We start from the raw sequence: 13649 nt of genomic DNA, 5'->3' as shown, positions 1-13649 counted from the left end.
CCCCCCCCCCATTAAATCCATATTTCAGGTATTCGGAGATGCAGACCATGTACGGATGATTTCAGAAGGCTCAGATTGTCGCTGCAAATGTATCATGAGACCTTTGAGCAAAGAGGCTTGTGCTCGTATTAAAGATGGCAACATGCAAGTAGAAGATTATTATACAGTGGAGACAGTGAGTTCAGGATCAGACTGCAAGTGTTCCTGTACTGCACCACCCTCATCTCTCAACCCTTGTGAAAATGAATGGAAAATGGAGAAAATGAAGAAACAAGCCCCTGAGTTATTCAAGGTATAATCACAAAGTTTTCCCTTCAGTGTTCTAAAACTAAAAGAATCAGTGCACCTTAACACAATAACTTTTTATTTTGGTCATAGGTGTATTTGTTGGATTAGCTGCCAGTCCTTATACACAAAAAGTTTGTAGACACCTGATCATCACACATTTATGAGCTTGTTGAACATCGCATTGGGTGAAACAATCTTGCTTGCAACTGGCATTCCAGTTAATCTCAAAAGTGTTTAGAAGGCTTAATGGCTCTTTGCAGGCCACTTGAGTTCCTCCACACCAAAATGATCAAATCATGCTACCATGGACTTGAACTCAATTTGCAGGCGTGTCTACATATTATATAGTGTAGTAAGTTTTTGTTTTGGAATCCCTGGCAGCAAAAACTGTGAAAATAAATTAACAAAAAGCCAGTGGGTAACTCAGCTGGGCAAACTTTACTCATAACTGATGGTTTAGTTACTTAGAAAATTATACTGGTTTTGTAAACTGGGACTTCGTAGAGGGGAGATTTAGGCTCCTTGGAATAAGTCCCACAGCACAAATAAATGCAGTTCAGAAATATGATATTCTTAAGTTAATTTAAGTGCTTTACACTATTTACAGTTGTAGAAGGAAACATCCAACATAAAACCAAACACTGAAAAAAACTAGCTACTTGGTCTGCTAATTACACTGACACAGTTTTCCTCACTCTCAAACTGGTCAGATCTAACCCATGTCAATTACTCTTACTAACCAGCACATTTGCTAACCTTTTGTTGTATTCTAAGCTCCGATTATAGCTCACCTAAAACTGGCCAGCCAGCCAAGGAAGACCCCACCTGGAGTTATGGTATCTAGAAGTCACACAGCAATGTCCTGGGGAAAAATTCCATCCAGGACCTTCCCCAACAATCTCTGTAACTTTGTTTCAACCCAATGGTTGGAACACACTATAAAAGGAGTAAGTGTATTCAGGAGAGGGTATCTGCATTTACCATGTTTAACCTGTACAGTGCTTTACTGTGAAGCTGTTAACCTTAAAGTAAGGAAATGCCCAATCAATTTTTTTGGTCTCAAACGTGCATGAACAGTCTCCAGAGGGATGGGAGGGAATTCAACACCTACTTTATAGCTAATCATTCTTTCTCATTCACTGAGTAATTCCTGTTATGCTTATTTAGCATAATCTGTCTAAGGTCCTCTATTTATCATGGGCCAAACCTTAGTACATTGTTTCCTAAAGTAGTTGCAGAAAAGCCAACTCCAGGCAGAGTTTGTCACAAGGACATTGGAGCTTGACCAATCACTATTCGATTCCTCAATAACTACCAAATCAATTTTTTTACCTTTCCTGTGACCACTACCCTTCTTGCTTCTCAAATTGTGTAGTTTTTTTTATTTTATCTGAATCCCAGGTTATTTGACTGTGCCATGCTTAATAACAGTTGTTTGGCCTAGAAAAAGAAGAGATTTTAGAGCAACAAGTCTCAAGCCTCTTATTTTTGCACACTCTACAAAGTGTCAGCAGTTTTTACTTGCGAAATCCATGGAGTTGTCTACAGGGTTACTGAAGTGATCTCTGCAATTAGTGACTCCCTATCCTTCCAGGGTTTCAGCAAATATAATATGTTATGGTTTCCTTTTTCCTGGCTGATAAGTAGAAATGAATATAGTGAGTGCTACTACCCATTCATAGATGCATGAATGAACAAGAAGTGATGTAAAGCAATTCCTGTTCATTCATAACTGGGGACACATAGTACTGGGGACACATAGTACTATGTGTCCCTAGTTGTTTACAAACAGTGGAGTGATCAGCGTTTGTGCTGCACAGAGAGGATTGGATCACTGGGGGGCAGAGGAGGGAGCGCTTTCACTTCAGGATGGCCAAGTGGTGAGGAGAGAGAGAGAGAGAGAGAGAGCCGCCGGCTGCTAATATTATGCAATACTTCTGGTATGCTAAATAGCTTGTCCCCTCCACTGAACGTAGTGGTTCCTCATCCCCACTGACCTCTGCAGGACACAGTGGTGATGTAGAGGTAGGCGGGAGCAACAACATTAGCAAGCAGGGGTCAGGCTATTCTACACATCGGGAGGTGAGGAGTAGCATCAGAACTGGGAGGTCTTTGAGAGCAAATTGCAGTTCACCGGCCACTGAATAGGTTAAAAGAAAGATGCTTTTTTTTCACATGCTGTCTCTGCTGATTTATTTTTTTCTTCTTAACAGGGTCTTGATTTAAGTTTTAAGTATCTGAGTGTATAGAAAACATCTATGATTATTATTGTTTTCTGAGACTAAAGGGCTATATGCAGTTTAAAAGGATTAAGGTGGCCATTAAATTGTAATATTTTTACTTCACTTTTTGAACTACCTTTTTAGATGTGGCCATAGACATGTAGGTCCATATCTGACAGTGACCAGGTACAATGATGAAGATGGAGCTTATATATTTTACAAATTGTGATTGCTGTATGGATTTTCTCTCGAACACCAGGGAGAAGGTGAATATGTTCTCTAGACTGATTAAAGACAACTTCTGTATTACTGCTGTAATAAAACTTGAGGAGGTGCTGTAAAATGGAAAAAATAGAATGGTTTTATCTGCTTATAATATAATCCCCCTTATTAACCCCCCACACACAATAATAATACACTCAACCCCTCCCCTCACCTGTTCACATCTTTGCTGGGAGGAGGCTGTGAGCAGGAGCGATCCCTGGTTATCTGGGGGTGATTAGTGAGGTCTGCAGCAGCCCTCACTAATCACCCCCAGATAACCAGGGATCGATTCTCCTCGCATACATTCTTTCTTTCGGCCGGATCTCAGAACTGTCAGAGCTCCGGCCGAAGGAAGCCAGAGCTGACAGGAGCTGCTAGCGGTCTGAATTCGACACAGATGCAGACCGTGCAGCTGCTCCCACAAGTCAGGTACGCGGTCTGCGACCGTGTGCCTGATATGTCAGCTGGCTGCGGGCCACATAGTACCGGCTTGCGGGCCGGAGTTGGACCGTGGACCGGTACTTGGAGACCCAAATTTCCACTCTCCCTCAGTTTATTTTTACTCGCCAAATGCGAGCAGGCGAGTGGAAATTTTGAGCCCTGATAAAGGTATATATGAATATAATGAATCAGCTATATGTGTTAATCTCAAAGAATTATCAATCGTTAATTTTTTTTTTCAAATGGACATGTACAGTCCATTTATGTTTTATTTATGTAAAGTAGTGTTAATAGTATGAACAGTTAACATAATTATTACTGGAATTGCTGCCAGTTCAGGATTATTGCGACATACCTTAGACAGGAAGGTAAGCTAAGGCAGTCCTACACAGAGATCCATCATCCCTCGGCCTTGTGGCATCTGTTTGGTGCTGATTTTTTTTTTTTTTCTCCCCCCCCCCCCCCCCCATTAAATCCATATTTCAGGTATTCGGAGATGCAGACCATGTACGGATGATTTCAGAAGGCTCAGATTGTCGCTGCAAATGTATCATGAGACCTTTGAGCAAAGAGGCTTGTGCTCGTATTAAAGATGGCAACATGCAAGTAGAAGATTATTATACAGTGGAGACAGTGAGTTCAGGATCAGACTGCAAGTGTTCCTGTACTGCACCACCCTCATCTCTCAACCCTTGTGAAAATGAATGGAAAATGGAGAAAATGAAGAAACAAGCCCCTGAGTTATTCAAGGTATAATCACAAAGTTTTCCCTTCAGTGTTCTAAAACTAAAAGAATCAGTGCACCTTAACACAATAACTTTTTATTTTGGTCATAGGTGTATTTGTTGGATTAGCTGCCAGTCCTTATACACAAAAAGTTTGTAGACACCTGATCATCACACATTTATGAGCTTGTTGAACATCGCATTGGGTGAAACAATCTTGCTTGCAACTGGCATTCCAGTTAATCTCAAAAGTGTTTAGAAGGCTTAATGGCTCTTTGCAGGCCACTTGAGTTCCTCCACACCAAAATGATCAAATCATGCTACCATGGACTTGAACTCAATTTGCAGGCGTGTCTACATATTATATAGTGTAGTAAGTTTTTGTTTTGGAATCCCTGGCAGCAAAAACTGTGAAAATAAATTAACAAAAAGCCAGTGGGTAACTCAGCTGGGCAAACTTTACTCATAACTGATGGTTTAGTTACTTAGAAAATTATACTGGTTTTGTAAACTGGGACTTCGTAGAGGGGAGATTTAGGCTCCTTGGAATAAGTCCCACAGCACAAATAAATGCAGTTCAGAAATATGATATTCTTAAGTTAATTTAAGTGCTTTACACTATTTACAGTTGTAGAAGGAAACATCCAACATAAAACCAAACACTGAAAAAAACTAGCTACTTGGTCTGCTAATTACACTGACACAGTTTTCCTCACTCTCAAACTGGTCAGATCTAACCCATGTCAATTACTCTTACTAACCAGCACATTTGCTAACCTTTTGTTGTATTCTAAGCTCCGATTATAGCTCACCTAAAACTGGCCAGCCAGCCAAGGAAGACCCCACCTGGAGTTATGGTATCTAGAAGTCACACAGCAATGTCCTGGGGAAAAATTCCATCCAGGACCTTCCCCAACAATCTCTGTAACTTTGTTTCAACCCAATGGTTGGAACACACTATAAAAGGAGTAAGTGTATTCAGGAGAGGGTATCTGCATTTACCATGTTTAACCTGTACAGTGCTTTACTGTGAAGCTGTTAACCTTAAAGTAAGGAAATGCCCAATCAATTTTTTTGGTCTCAAACGTGCATGAACAGTCTCCAGAGGGATGGGAGGGAATTCAACACCTACTTTATAGCTAATCATTCTTTCTCATTCACTGAGTAATTCCTGTTATGCTTATTTAGCATAATCTGTCTAAGGTCCTCTATTTATCATGGGCCAAACCTTAGTACATTGTTTCCTAAAGTAGTTGCAGAAAAGCCAACTCCAGGCAGAGTTTGTCACAAGGACATTGGAGCTTGACCAATCACTATTCGATTCCTCAATAACTACCAAATCAATTTTTTTACCTTTCCTGTGACCACTACCCTTCTTGCTTCTCAAATTGTGTAGTTTTTTTTATTTTATCTGAATCCCAGGTTATTTGACTGTGCCATGCTTAATAACAGTTGTTTGGCCTAGAAAAAGAAGAGATTTTAGAGCAACAAGTCTCAAGCCTCTTATTTTTGCACACTCTACAAAGTGTCAGCAGTTTTTACTTGCGAAATCCATGGAGTTGTCTACAGGGTTACTGAAGTGATCTCTGCAATTAGTGACTCCCTATCCTTCCAGGGTTTCAGCAAATATAATATGTTATGGTTTCCTTTTTCCTGGCTGATAAGTAGAAATGAATATAGTGAGTGCTACTACCCATTCATAGATGCATGAATGAACAAGAAGTGATGTAAAGCAATTCCTGTTCATTCATAACTGGGGACACATAGTACTGGGGACACATAGTACTATGTGTCCCTAGTTGTTTACAAACAGTGGAGTGATCAGCGTTTGTGCTGCACAGAGAGGATTGGATCACTGGGGGGCAGAGGAGGGAGCGCTTTCACTTCAGGATGGCCAAGTGGTGAGGAGAGAGAGAGAGAGAGAGAGAGCCGCCGGCTGCTAATATTATGCAATACTTCTGGTATGCTAAATAGCTTGTCCCCTCCACTGAACGTAGTGGTTCCTCATCCCCACTGACCTCTGCAGGACACAGTGGTGATGTAGAGGTAGGCGGGAGCAACAACATTAGCAAGCAGGGGTCAGGCTATTCTACACATCGGGAGGTGAGGAGTAGCATCAGAACTGGGAGGTCTTTGAGAGCAAATTGCAGTTCACCGGCCACTGAATAGGTTAAAAGAAAGATGCTTTTTTTTCACATGCTGTCTCTGCTGATTTATTTTTTTCTTCTTAACAGGGTCTTGATTTAAGTTTTAAGTATCTGAGTGTATAGAAAACATCTATGATTATTATTGTTTTCTGAGACTAAAGGGCTATATGCAGTTTAAAAGGATTAAGGTGGCCATTAAATTGTAATATTTTTACTTCACTTTTTGAACTACCTTTTTAGATGTGGCCATAGACATGTAGGTCCATATCTGACAGTGACCAGGTACAATGATGAAGATGGAGCTTATATATTTTACAAATTGTGATTGCTGTATGGATTTTCTCTCGAACACCAGGGAGAAGGTGAATATGTTCTCTAGACTGATTAAAGACAACTTCTGTATTACTGCTGTAATAAAACTTGAGGAGGTGCTGTAAAATGGAAAAAATAGAATGGTTTTATCTGCTATCATCTTTTATATTTATACATTGTGGAAAATAATAATTGATAACAGCTTCAGGCGTTGTCTCTGGAAAAAGCAGTTATATGAGTGTATATTTGTATCAGCTAATTTTATCCCTATTGCAGGAAGTCATGGGAAAATGTCTGTGCTTTGGGATGGTCTAGTTTATCCCATACAACTGAGGAGTCTCTAGTTTTTATGAAAACTCCCTGCGGCTTCCCTTATTTTGTCTCTCAGAACACCCAGCCAAAAGTCTAAACATTGGCTTCTCTTGTTTAATTCCCGTAGAGTGTAAAACAATCCCAAGGAGGTTTTCCCATGTTTTTTTCTGACTTGTTCCGGCTATATTTATTATTTATATTTCTCTTTAAATATGTTTAATTTCCAGACAGCGCTAGTCTGTCCAGTATTTCCTTAAGATGAAAAGACAATTATTATAATCTATCTTTCTTTGGAGGTTATTGTGGTTTGTGTGTGTACATACCTTTTTTTAAAGTAAAAGTCCTGGCAGATTTGAAAAAAAGACATACTATAGTTTAGTGGACAAACCACTACAAAAAGTCCAAAGGCAATGGCGGATAATGGCACAAAAGCTGCTTATATCATATTCTGGCATATAATCATGTCAGGGTACCAAGAAACCAGACAGGAACTTAAAGTGCAGGTTTAAAAAATAAAAGTAGTTTTATTGATAACAACAACATAAATGGCAACAAAAAATATAAACATAAAATGGTACCAAGCCAGACCTCAAAAGCCAAAGCTGGTAGTCAGCTGAACCAGGTCAGGAAACACTGAGCAGGATGAATGCAGAAACAATAGCCGGGGGTCAAGAACCAGGAGATCACTCAGCCAGAGCCAGCATCATACACGGAGAACAGGAACAACAGCAGAGCGCTTGGTAGATAGGACAGATGTAGGGACAGAGACTAATTGGACAAGCTGATGGGTAAATAGTGAACTGGTGTTGCATCACTCTGAGGCAGGAATTTGTCAGGAGTTTTGCGACTAGTTGCAGAATGATGATGTTTACGGGGTTTGGTCATATGAGGGTGCCAAGAGGAACAAACAGTGTCAGACTGCACTGCAAAACACTGCACACAAGACGGACTGCAGCCAACTGGACAAGGAAGGGTAAGAAACCATGACAAATCATTACTGTATTAAAATGGAATCCAAACAAGAAGCACGACCTTACGCTTTTCAGCATTTCATGCTGAATAACGCTTAAGCTGCTTCATCAAAAATGATACATGAATATCATTCACAATCCACTTTAAAGCTCATATTGAACATTCAGATCAAATTACTGTAAATAATTCTAGGTGCATCAAAACAAAAGCTGTTTAATATCGTACAGCCTGTTTTCCATCTAAAGCAGCTCCAGCTTGAGTAGAAAATCCTGTTCCCTACCAGTATGCAGCAGAGTAAAACCTTTGTGTTCTGTGGGGAAGCAGTGGTCTCTCTCCTGAGGTACAACATCCCCCCCTACTGAGCTAGACCTATGTCTCTGTAATCAGTAAAGCACATGCTCCCTGCTTATTGAGGTCAGTGTTGGAACTCTGCAAACTGATCACTGCTTCCCCGTGGAGAGCAAAGTTCCCAACTCTGCAGCATGCTGGCAGGGGAAGAAAAACAACTGTAAGACTTTGCACACACGTTCTCTATCCTTAATACATATGGAATGTATTTACTATAGATAATTTAAACTGAAATTTAATTGGGCTTAAAGTATTGTTGAAGCCAAAGCATTTTTTAAGTTTTGGACAAGGTAGTGAAGTGTTACAACCCCTGTCAATGTTTTTCCATTTGTGTCCCATTAGGGGGATGTCTCTTCCTGATGTAGTCACATTAGGAATTGAGAAGAAATCTCTCCAGAAGGTAGGAAAATCCTCTCTCTCTTACAGTGTGACTCCTTTATTGCTGTTCTATTGACAACTCAGAATGTTGTATTAGACATGTAAGCTGCCAAAATATTATTTTAGTTTTGTTTCGGACGTTCAGTTATTTCATTTTTCAGGTCTGAAAGTCAATTCGTTTCAGCATTCGGATTAATCCGAATTTTCGTTATTTTTGGATGAGTTAAGTGATCATTACCAACTATAATTCATTGCAGAAAAGTGATCATTACCATTTAGTTGGTAATGATCACCTAACTCATCCGAAAATAATGAAATTTGGATTAATCCGAATGCCAAAACGAATTGACTTTCAGACCCGAAACCTGAAAAATTAAATAACTAAACGTCCGAAACAAAACTAAACTTTGTTTCTTTTTCATTTCTGACACCACAAACAAACAAAAAAAATGCGTGGGGTTTCCCGGCAATTCATACTAGACCTTTTAGGTCTGGTAGGAATTTTAAGGGGGAGCCCCAATGCCAAAAAAACCCATCCCATACCAGACTCTTAATTCGGGCAGCAGCCTGGCAGTGCAGTAAAGGGGGGGGGGGGATGAGCGAGCGCCCCCCTCCCTCCACCATATCAGGCCACATGTCCCAGGCCTTGGGAGGATGATTTTCCCAAGGCCTAGATTCCCCACCTACCTGTACAAGGATAAATCCTTTCAGACCGAACTCAAGCTCTGGTGGACGGAATATATCACCCACAACTCCACACATCTTGGAGTTGTCATCTCCACGTTGTTTTGGGAAACTGCTAAAGCTGTCTTACGCTGTAGGATCCTGGCTTATGTTCCCTCCCGAAAGAAATCCACACATCATTATGTTGCTTCCTGCTCCGAAACAAGGGATGCTTACATTAAATATAAGCAATCACTTTCTGTCGCAGACAGGACACTGTGGATGCAGGCTAAGCAACAATGTGACCACTGGCTCCTCCAATATGATCGCCTAATCAGATCTCACAAGACGGTTTGAACTCTTTAGGTTTCTGAGACAAATCTGGTAAATGTATGGCTAACTTGGGTGCGTGGGACTGTCCCGACATCCTCAGATTGGCTGACAGCCATGGCAAGATGCACACTGATCCTATCGCCATTTCTGAATTGTTTTGTAACTAATATCGCAACCTCTAGTGTGGATACTACTACCACTGGGGACGGTTCTCCATTTCTAGACTCCCTGTCCTTGCCCTCTCTGTCTGCTGACAATATACTCCTCCTAAACTCGGATTACTCTCACAGAAATAAGAGTGGTTATTCGACTTGCCCTACACTCCAAAGCACCAGGCCCTGATGGTTTGTCTTCCGAGTTTCATAAGATCCCCACATTTGCTGAGCCTGTTCCGCCACATTCTTAGACCATTTTACCCTTCTGCATTCAATGAAGCCTACATCAGACTCCTACCCAAAAAGGGTAAGGACCCATTACTGCCAGGATCCTACCTCCCTATCCCTTTCCCTATCGTCCCCTCACTTGTTCACCGGATATAAAAAAGGGTCGACCAAGATCAAATCCATGCTTTTTGCCGACAACATAATGTTGATTCTTTCTGACCCAGTGACACAGATCGCCAAATTGATATGTCACATATCACTATACCACACCTTCTCTGGCCTGAAAATAAATTTGGACAAGAGGTGAAATAATGATCCTGTCAAATAACCCTTCCCCGTCTTACTATTAGTCATTACTTCCCACAACCTCAAACTCAGACAGCGCTCCCTATCATATCTAGGGATTCAGATACCTCCACCTCACCTCAGAACTATATGCTCTAAACTTTACTCCCATTATCAATAAAATAACACACGAACTGTCCTCATGGCAGCATCTTCCCTTATCTATGACGGGTAGATGCCATCTAATACGCCTGGTTTGCTCGTCTTCTGCATCCTCTGCAAACCCTGCCCATACTCCTTCAAACATAAAGATACACGACTTCTAAATGCAACTTTCTCTAACTTCATATGGAAGGGTAAGAAACCTTGCATTGCCCGCTGGAAAATGCAGAGACCCAAACTACACTTAAGTATGAATTTGCAGAATATCAGACTGTATAAATGTAGCCAGCATTTTCAGGCACATAAAAGATTGGATACTTGATACCTCCTTCTCCAATACTCTCTTGGAACAACAATTGACACACCCATGGTCCCTAGTGGGCACCCTACACTCTCCCTCACAATCCCTACCTCTGCAGTTGAAATCACACGTCCTCATAAGAGACACTGTAATAACATGGAGGGAAGTTAGAAAGCTATTGCATATGCCTGGTACTATTTTTCCCCATGGATGCCCATAACCTCTTCCCCAGCCTTTCCCGTAGGGGCCGACTCTTTGAACTTTAAGAGATGGTCTAATCTGGGCATCAATACATTGCACGACATGCTCACACCTCAAGGCATCAAGGCTTAAAATGTAATGAATTAATCTCTAGATATCATATCCCTCCCACTCATTTCCTACAATATGCCCAGATTTTACACTTCCTACACACCCGATATTCTCCACCACGTCAAAATTCTTCCCCTCTGGTATTTCAACAATTACTGACTTCTCCGTCCTCCATGCTCTCCCTATCCAACCTGTATCTTACTTTTCGAGACTTCCACCAACAGTTTGAACATTCCATACCTTCGTTTGTACAACCATGGACATACCATGATAGGTCATTCATTGGAAGACACTTATGCCTGTATCTTACGTGGGTGGCAAAAAATCAGGAAACATGTCCTCTGTAAGTCATGGCGCAAACTCCAATTTAAACTATTCCACCGTGCCTACTACGCATTTAATTTCACCCTTGCCTCCCCGTCACCTGACTAGTTGCAACATTGTCCCGAATGTAATATTCATCACACTGATCTCATACATTTGATCTGGTCATGCCCTAAGATAAGTGACCTTTGGCAACAGGTTGTGAACTACATGACCCCCCTATCAGGCAAGACACAGGACCTTCCGCCCTCACTCACCTTCAGCCTGCTGCACGATATACCCCATGGGTCCTCCCTCCCTACCCCCTCCCTTTCCCAATGTGAACATCCTTACTAATTGGGTACTCTCCACTGTCCCTACCATAGAAGATTTAATGACCACTCTCCATAAACTTATGTTCCTAGACAAATCAGATACCCACCATGAAGAACGACGCATAGGATGTTTTTTTCATACATGGTCTCCATATCTTTCCACGGCCCTATACCCAGATCAGCTCCCATGATATGTCAACCTTCCAATGTTTCTCACGGTACAACATGGCCAAGCTAGATGGCTCCCTGGGTAATCCTAGATGTTTTATAACCTCATTATGTTTGATCTTCCTCTGATTGGCGATCCGATAACATGCCCCCATGACGGGTACACCCCTTCTCTAATTCAATACCCCTACATATGTATCACTTGACACCCGAATTGTCCTGCCCTTTCCTGGTTGACCCCGACTACATGTCCATCTGCTAGTGATGGTAAAGCAATGTCTCTCATCTTACTTTATGTATCAACAACCGCATTAAGTTGTTGAGTTGTTTGTTACAATAGTTCTTACAATGGCTATAGTTGGTATTTTTCCTTTTGACTTTCCTTTTGGATAGTATAGTATTATACCATTGCTCTTATAAGTCATTCAAGTGTACTATGTCTATGCTGAACTACTATGATCTTAACTGTATATGTTTTTGAAATCTCAAATATTGCATGCAAAAAGTCCCACAAAGTCGTTCCAGCGTCGGCCAACAATTGAAAGAAAAAAAAAAAAACTCCCCGATGCAATGTTAACATCGGGCAGTGGGCAGAAATAAACAAAGCCTGCTACTGGTTATTTAAAATTGAAATGCCCAATAGAAGGCTACTGTAATATCCTATGGAGAAGGAAGATGGAACTCCGCTGCGGAGACACGTTAACAGTCACATGCTCAGGCCCAGGAGTACGTGATGGCAAGGGTTAATTTGCCAAACCACCTCAGTACATCATAGTACTATCTTGCAATGTAACTAGTCACACTCTCCCTTTGGTGTGACAGGTAAGTACCTATAAATTATTAAAGCGGGGTTCCTATAGGCAGGCTAGTATTTACCACTAGAGTCTAAGTTGCGTTCATCTTACACCTGGAAGGTAACTATAGCTTAACGATCGGACTTAATATGGTACCAATATGTTAACTTCACATATGAATACTCTTTCAGTGTGCCAATATGTTAACTTCACATATGAACAGTCCTTCAGTGTGCCAATATGTTAACTTCACATAGGAACAGTGGGGAATCGTATTATTTACGTAATACATTTTTATTGAGAAGCATTTTTCAATAGTCACATTTAACAAAATGGAGGAGAAAATAATAAAAACATTATACAATCAAAATATACAGGTGACCAGTAGAGTACATGTGAAAGGTTACAATCGAATGGCAATGCATAGTCACATGAGTCAAGCTAGAGGGAATCGTATTATACTTGTATATTGCAGGGATAAGAAAGTCCAGGCCACAAGATTAGAGTCTATTAGATCCCAATGGGCAGCAGCCCAGAGGGGTTAATACTTGCTGTTTGCTGTCCAGAGGATGCTAGGGCTTCAGTCTAGAGGTGGGCTAGCGCAGGGTACTGGTGAGGGCAATCCCCGGAGTGGCACTTGTCTGACAGGGCTCTTCCAACCCTGTAGAGGCAGCCCTGTAGTGGCTATGGAGCGGCGGTGACCGGCACTCGTCTGGCATCCGCATCGGTTGCTGGAACGCCAGACGAATGCGAGGTCGCGGCTCATGACGCGGAGGGGGGGGCGGTCCCGCGTGACGTTGGCGGCCCGGGGTGGAGCCTCTCCTCGAGTCCGCGACGCTGAATGGCTACGTCCTTGGGAACCATTACAGCTGGCTAATGCTCCACTCCAATTAAAGGTGTGTTGTGTGTTTATTTACATTTTTTTAACCCTTTAGTGGATGAGTAGGGGTACAACTACCCCTTACTCCACGAGGAGGGGGTGGCATCTGGGTGCCCCCTTTTTGAAAGGTGGTACCTAGATGCAGATGAGCCCCCCTGCCCACAGACCCCCACAACCACCAGGTAAGGGATGTGGGGAAGAGGCCCTTGTCCCCATCGGCATGGGGATAAGGTGCTTTTCCAGGAGGTCTCCCCCAGAAAAGGACCGTCCTAATGCCTAGGGCATGTGGCCCAGTATGGTGGAGGGAGGGGGGCATGCTCG

General features: G+C 41.9%; 1 protein-coding gene across 1 annotated transcript in view; it reads left to right on the top strand.

Annotated features, from left to right (window-relative positions):
* The window catches only part of OLFML2A (olfactomedin like 2A), a 139907-nt gene that overhangs the window by 12739 nt on the left and 113519 nt on the right, over positions 1-13649 (top strand). Inside the window, exon 3 of the mRNA XM_018560176.1 lies at positions 29-292. Coding sequence (XP_018415678.1) covers positions 29-292 — 264 coding nt within the window. The remainder of the gene's footprint in view (positions 1-28; positions 293-13649) is intronic.

The sequence above is a fragment of the Nanorana parkeri genome, unplaced genomic scaffold (assembly GCF_000935625.1).
Source record: "Nanorana parkeri isolate BGI_ZX_2015 unplaced genomic scaffold, ASM93562v1 scaffold437, whole genome shotgun sequence".
NCBI lineage: Eukaryota > Metazoa > Chordata > Amphibia > Anura > Dicroglossidae > Nanorana > Nanorana parkeri.
Note: the sequence above shows the minus strand (reverse complement) of the source record. Positions and strands in the feature narration are given on the sequence as shown.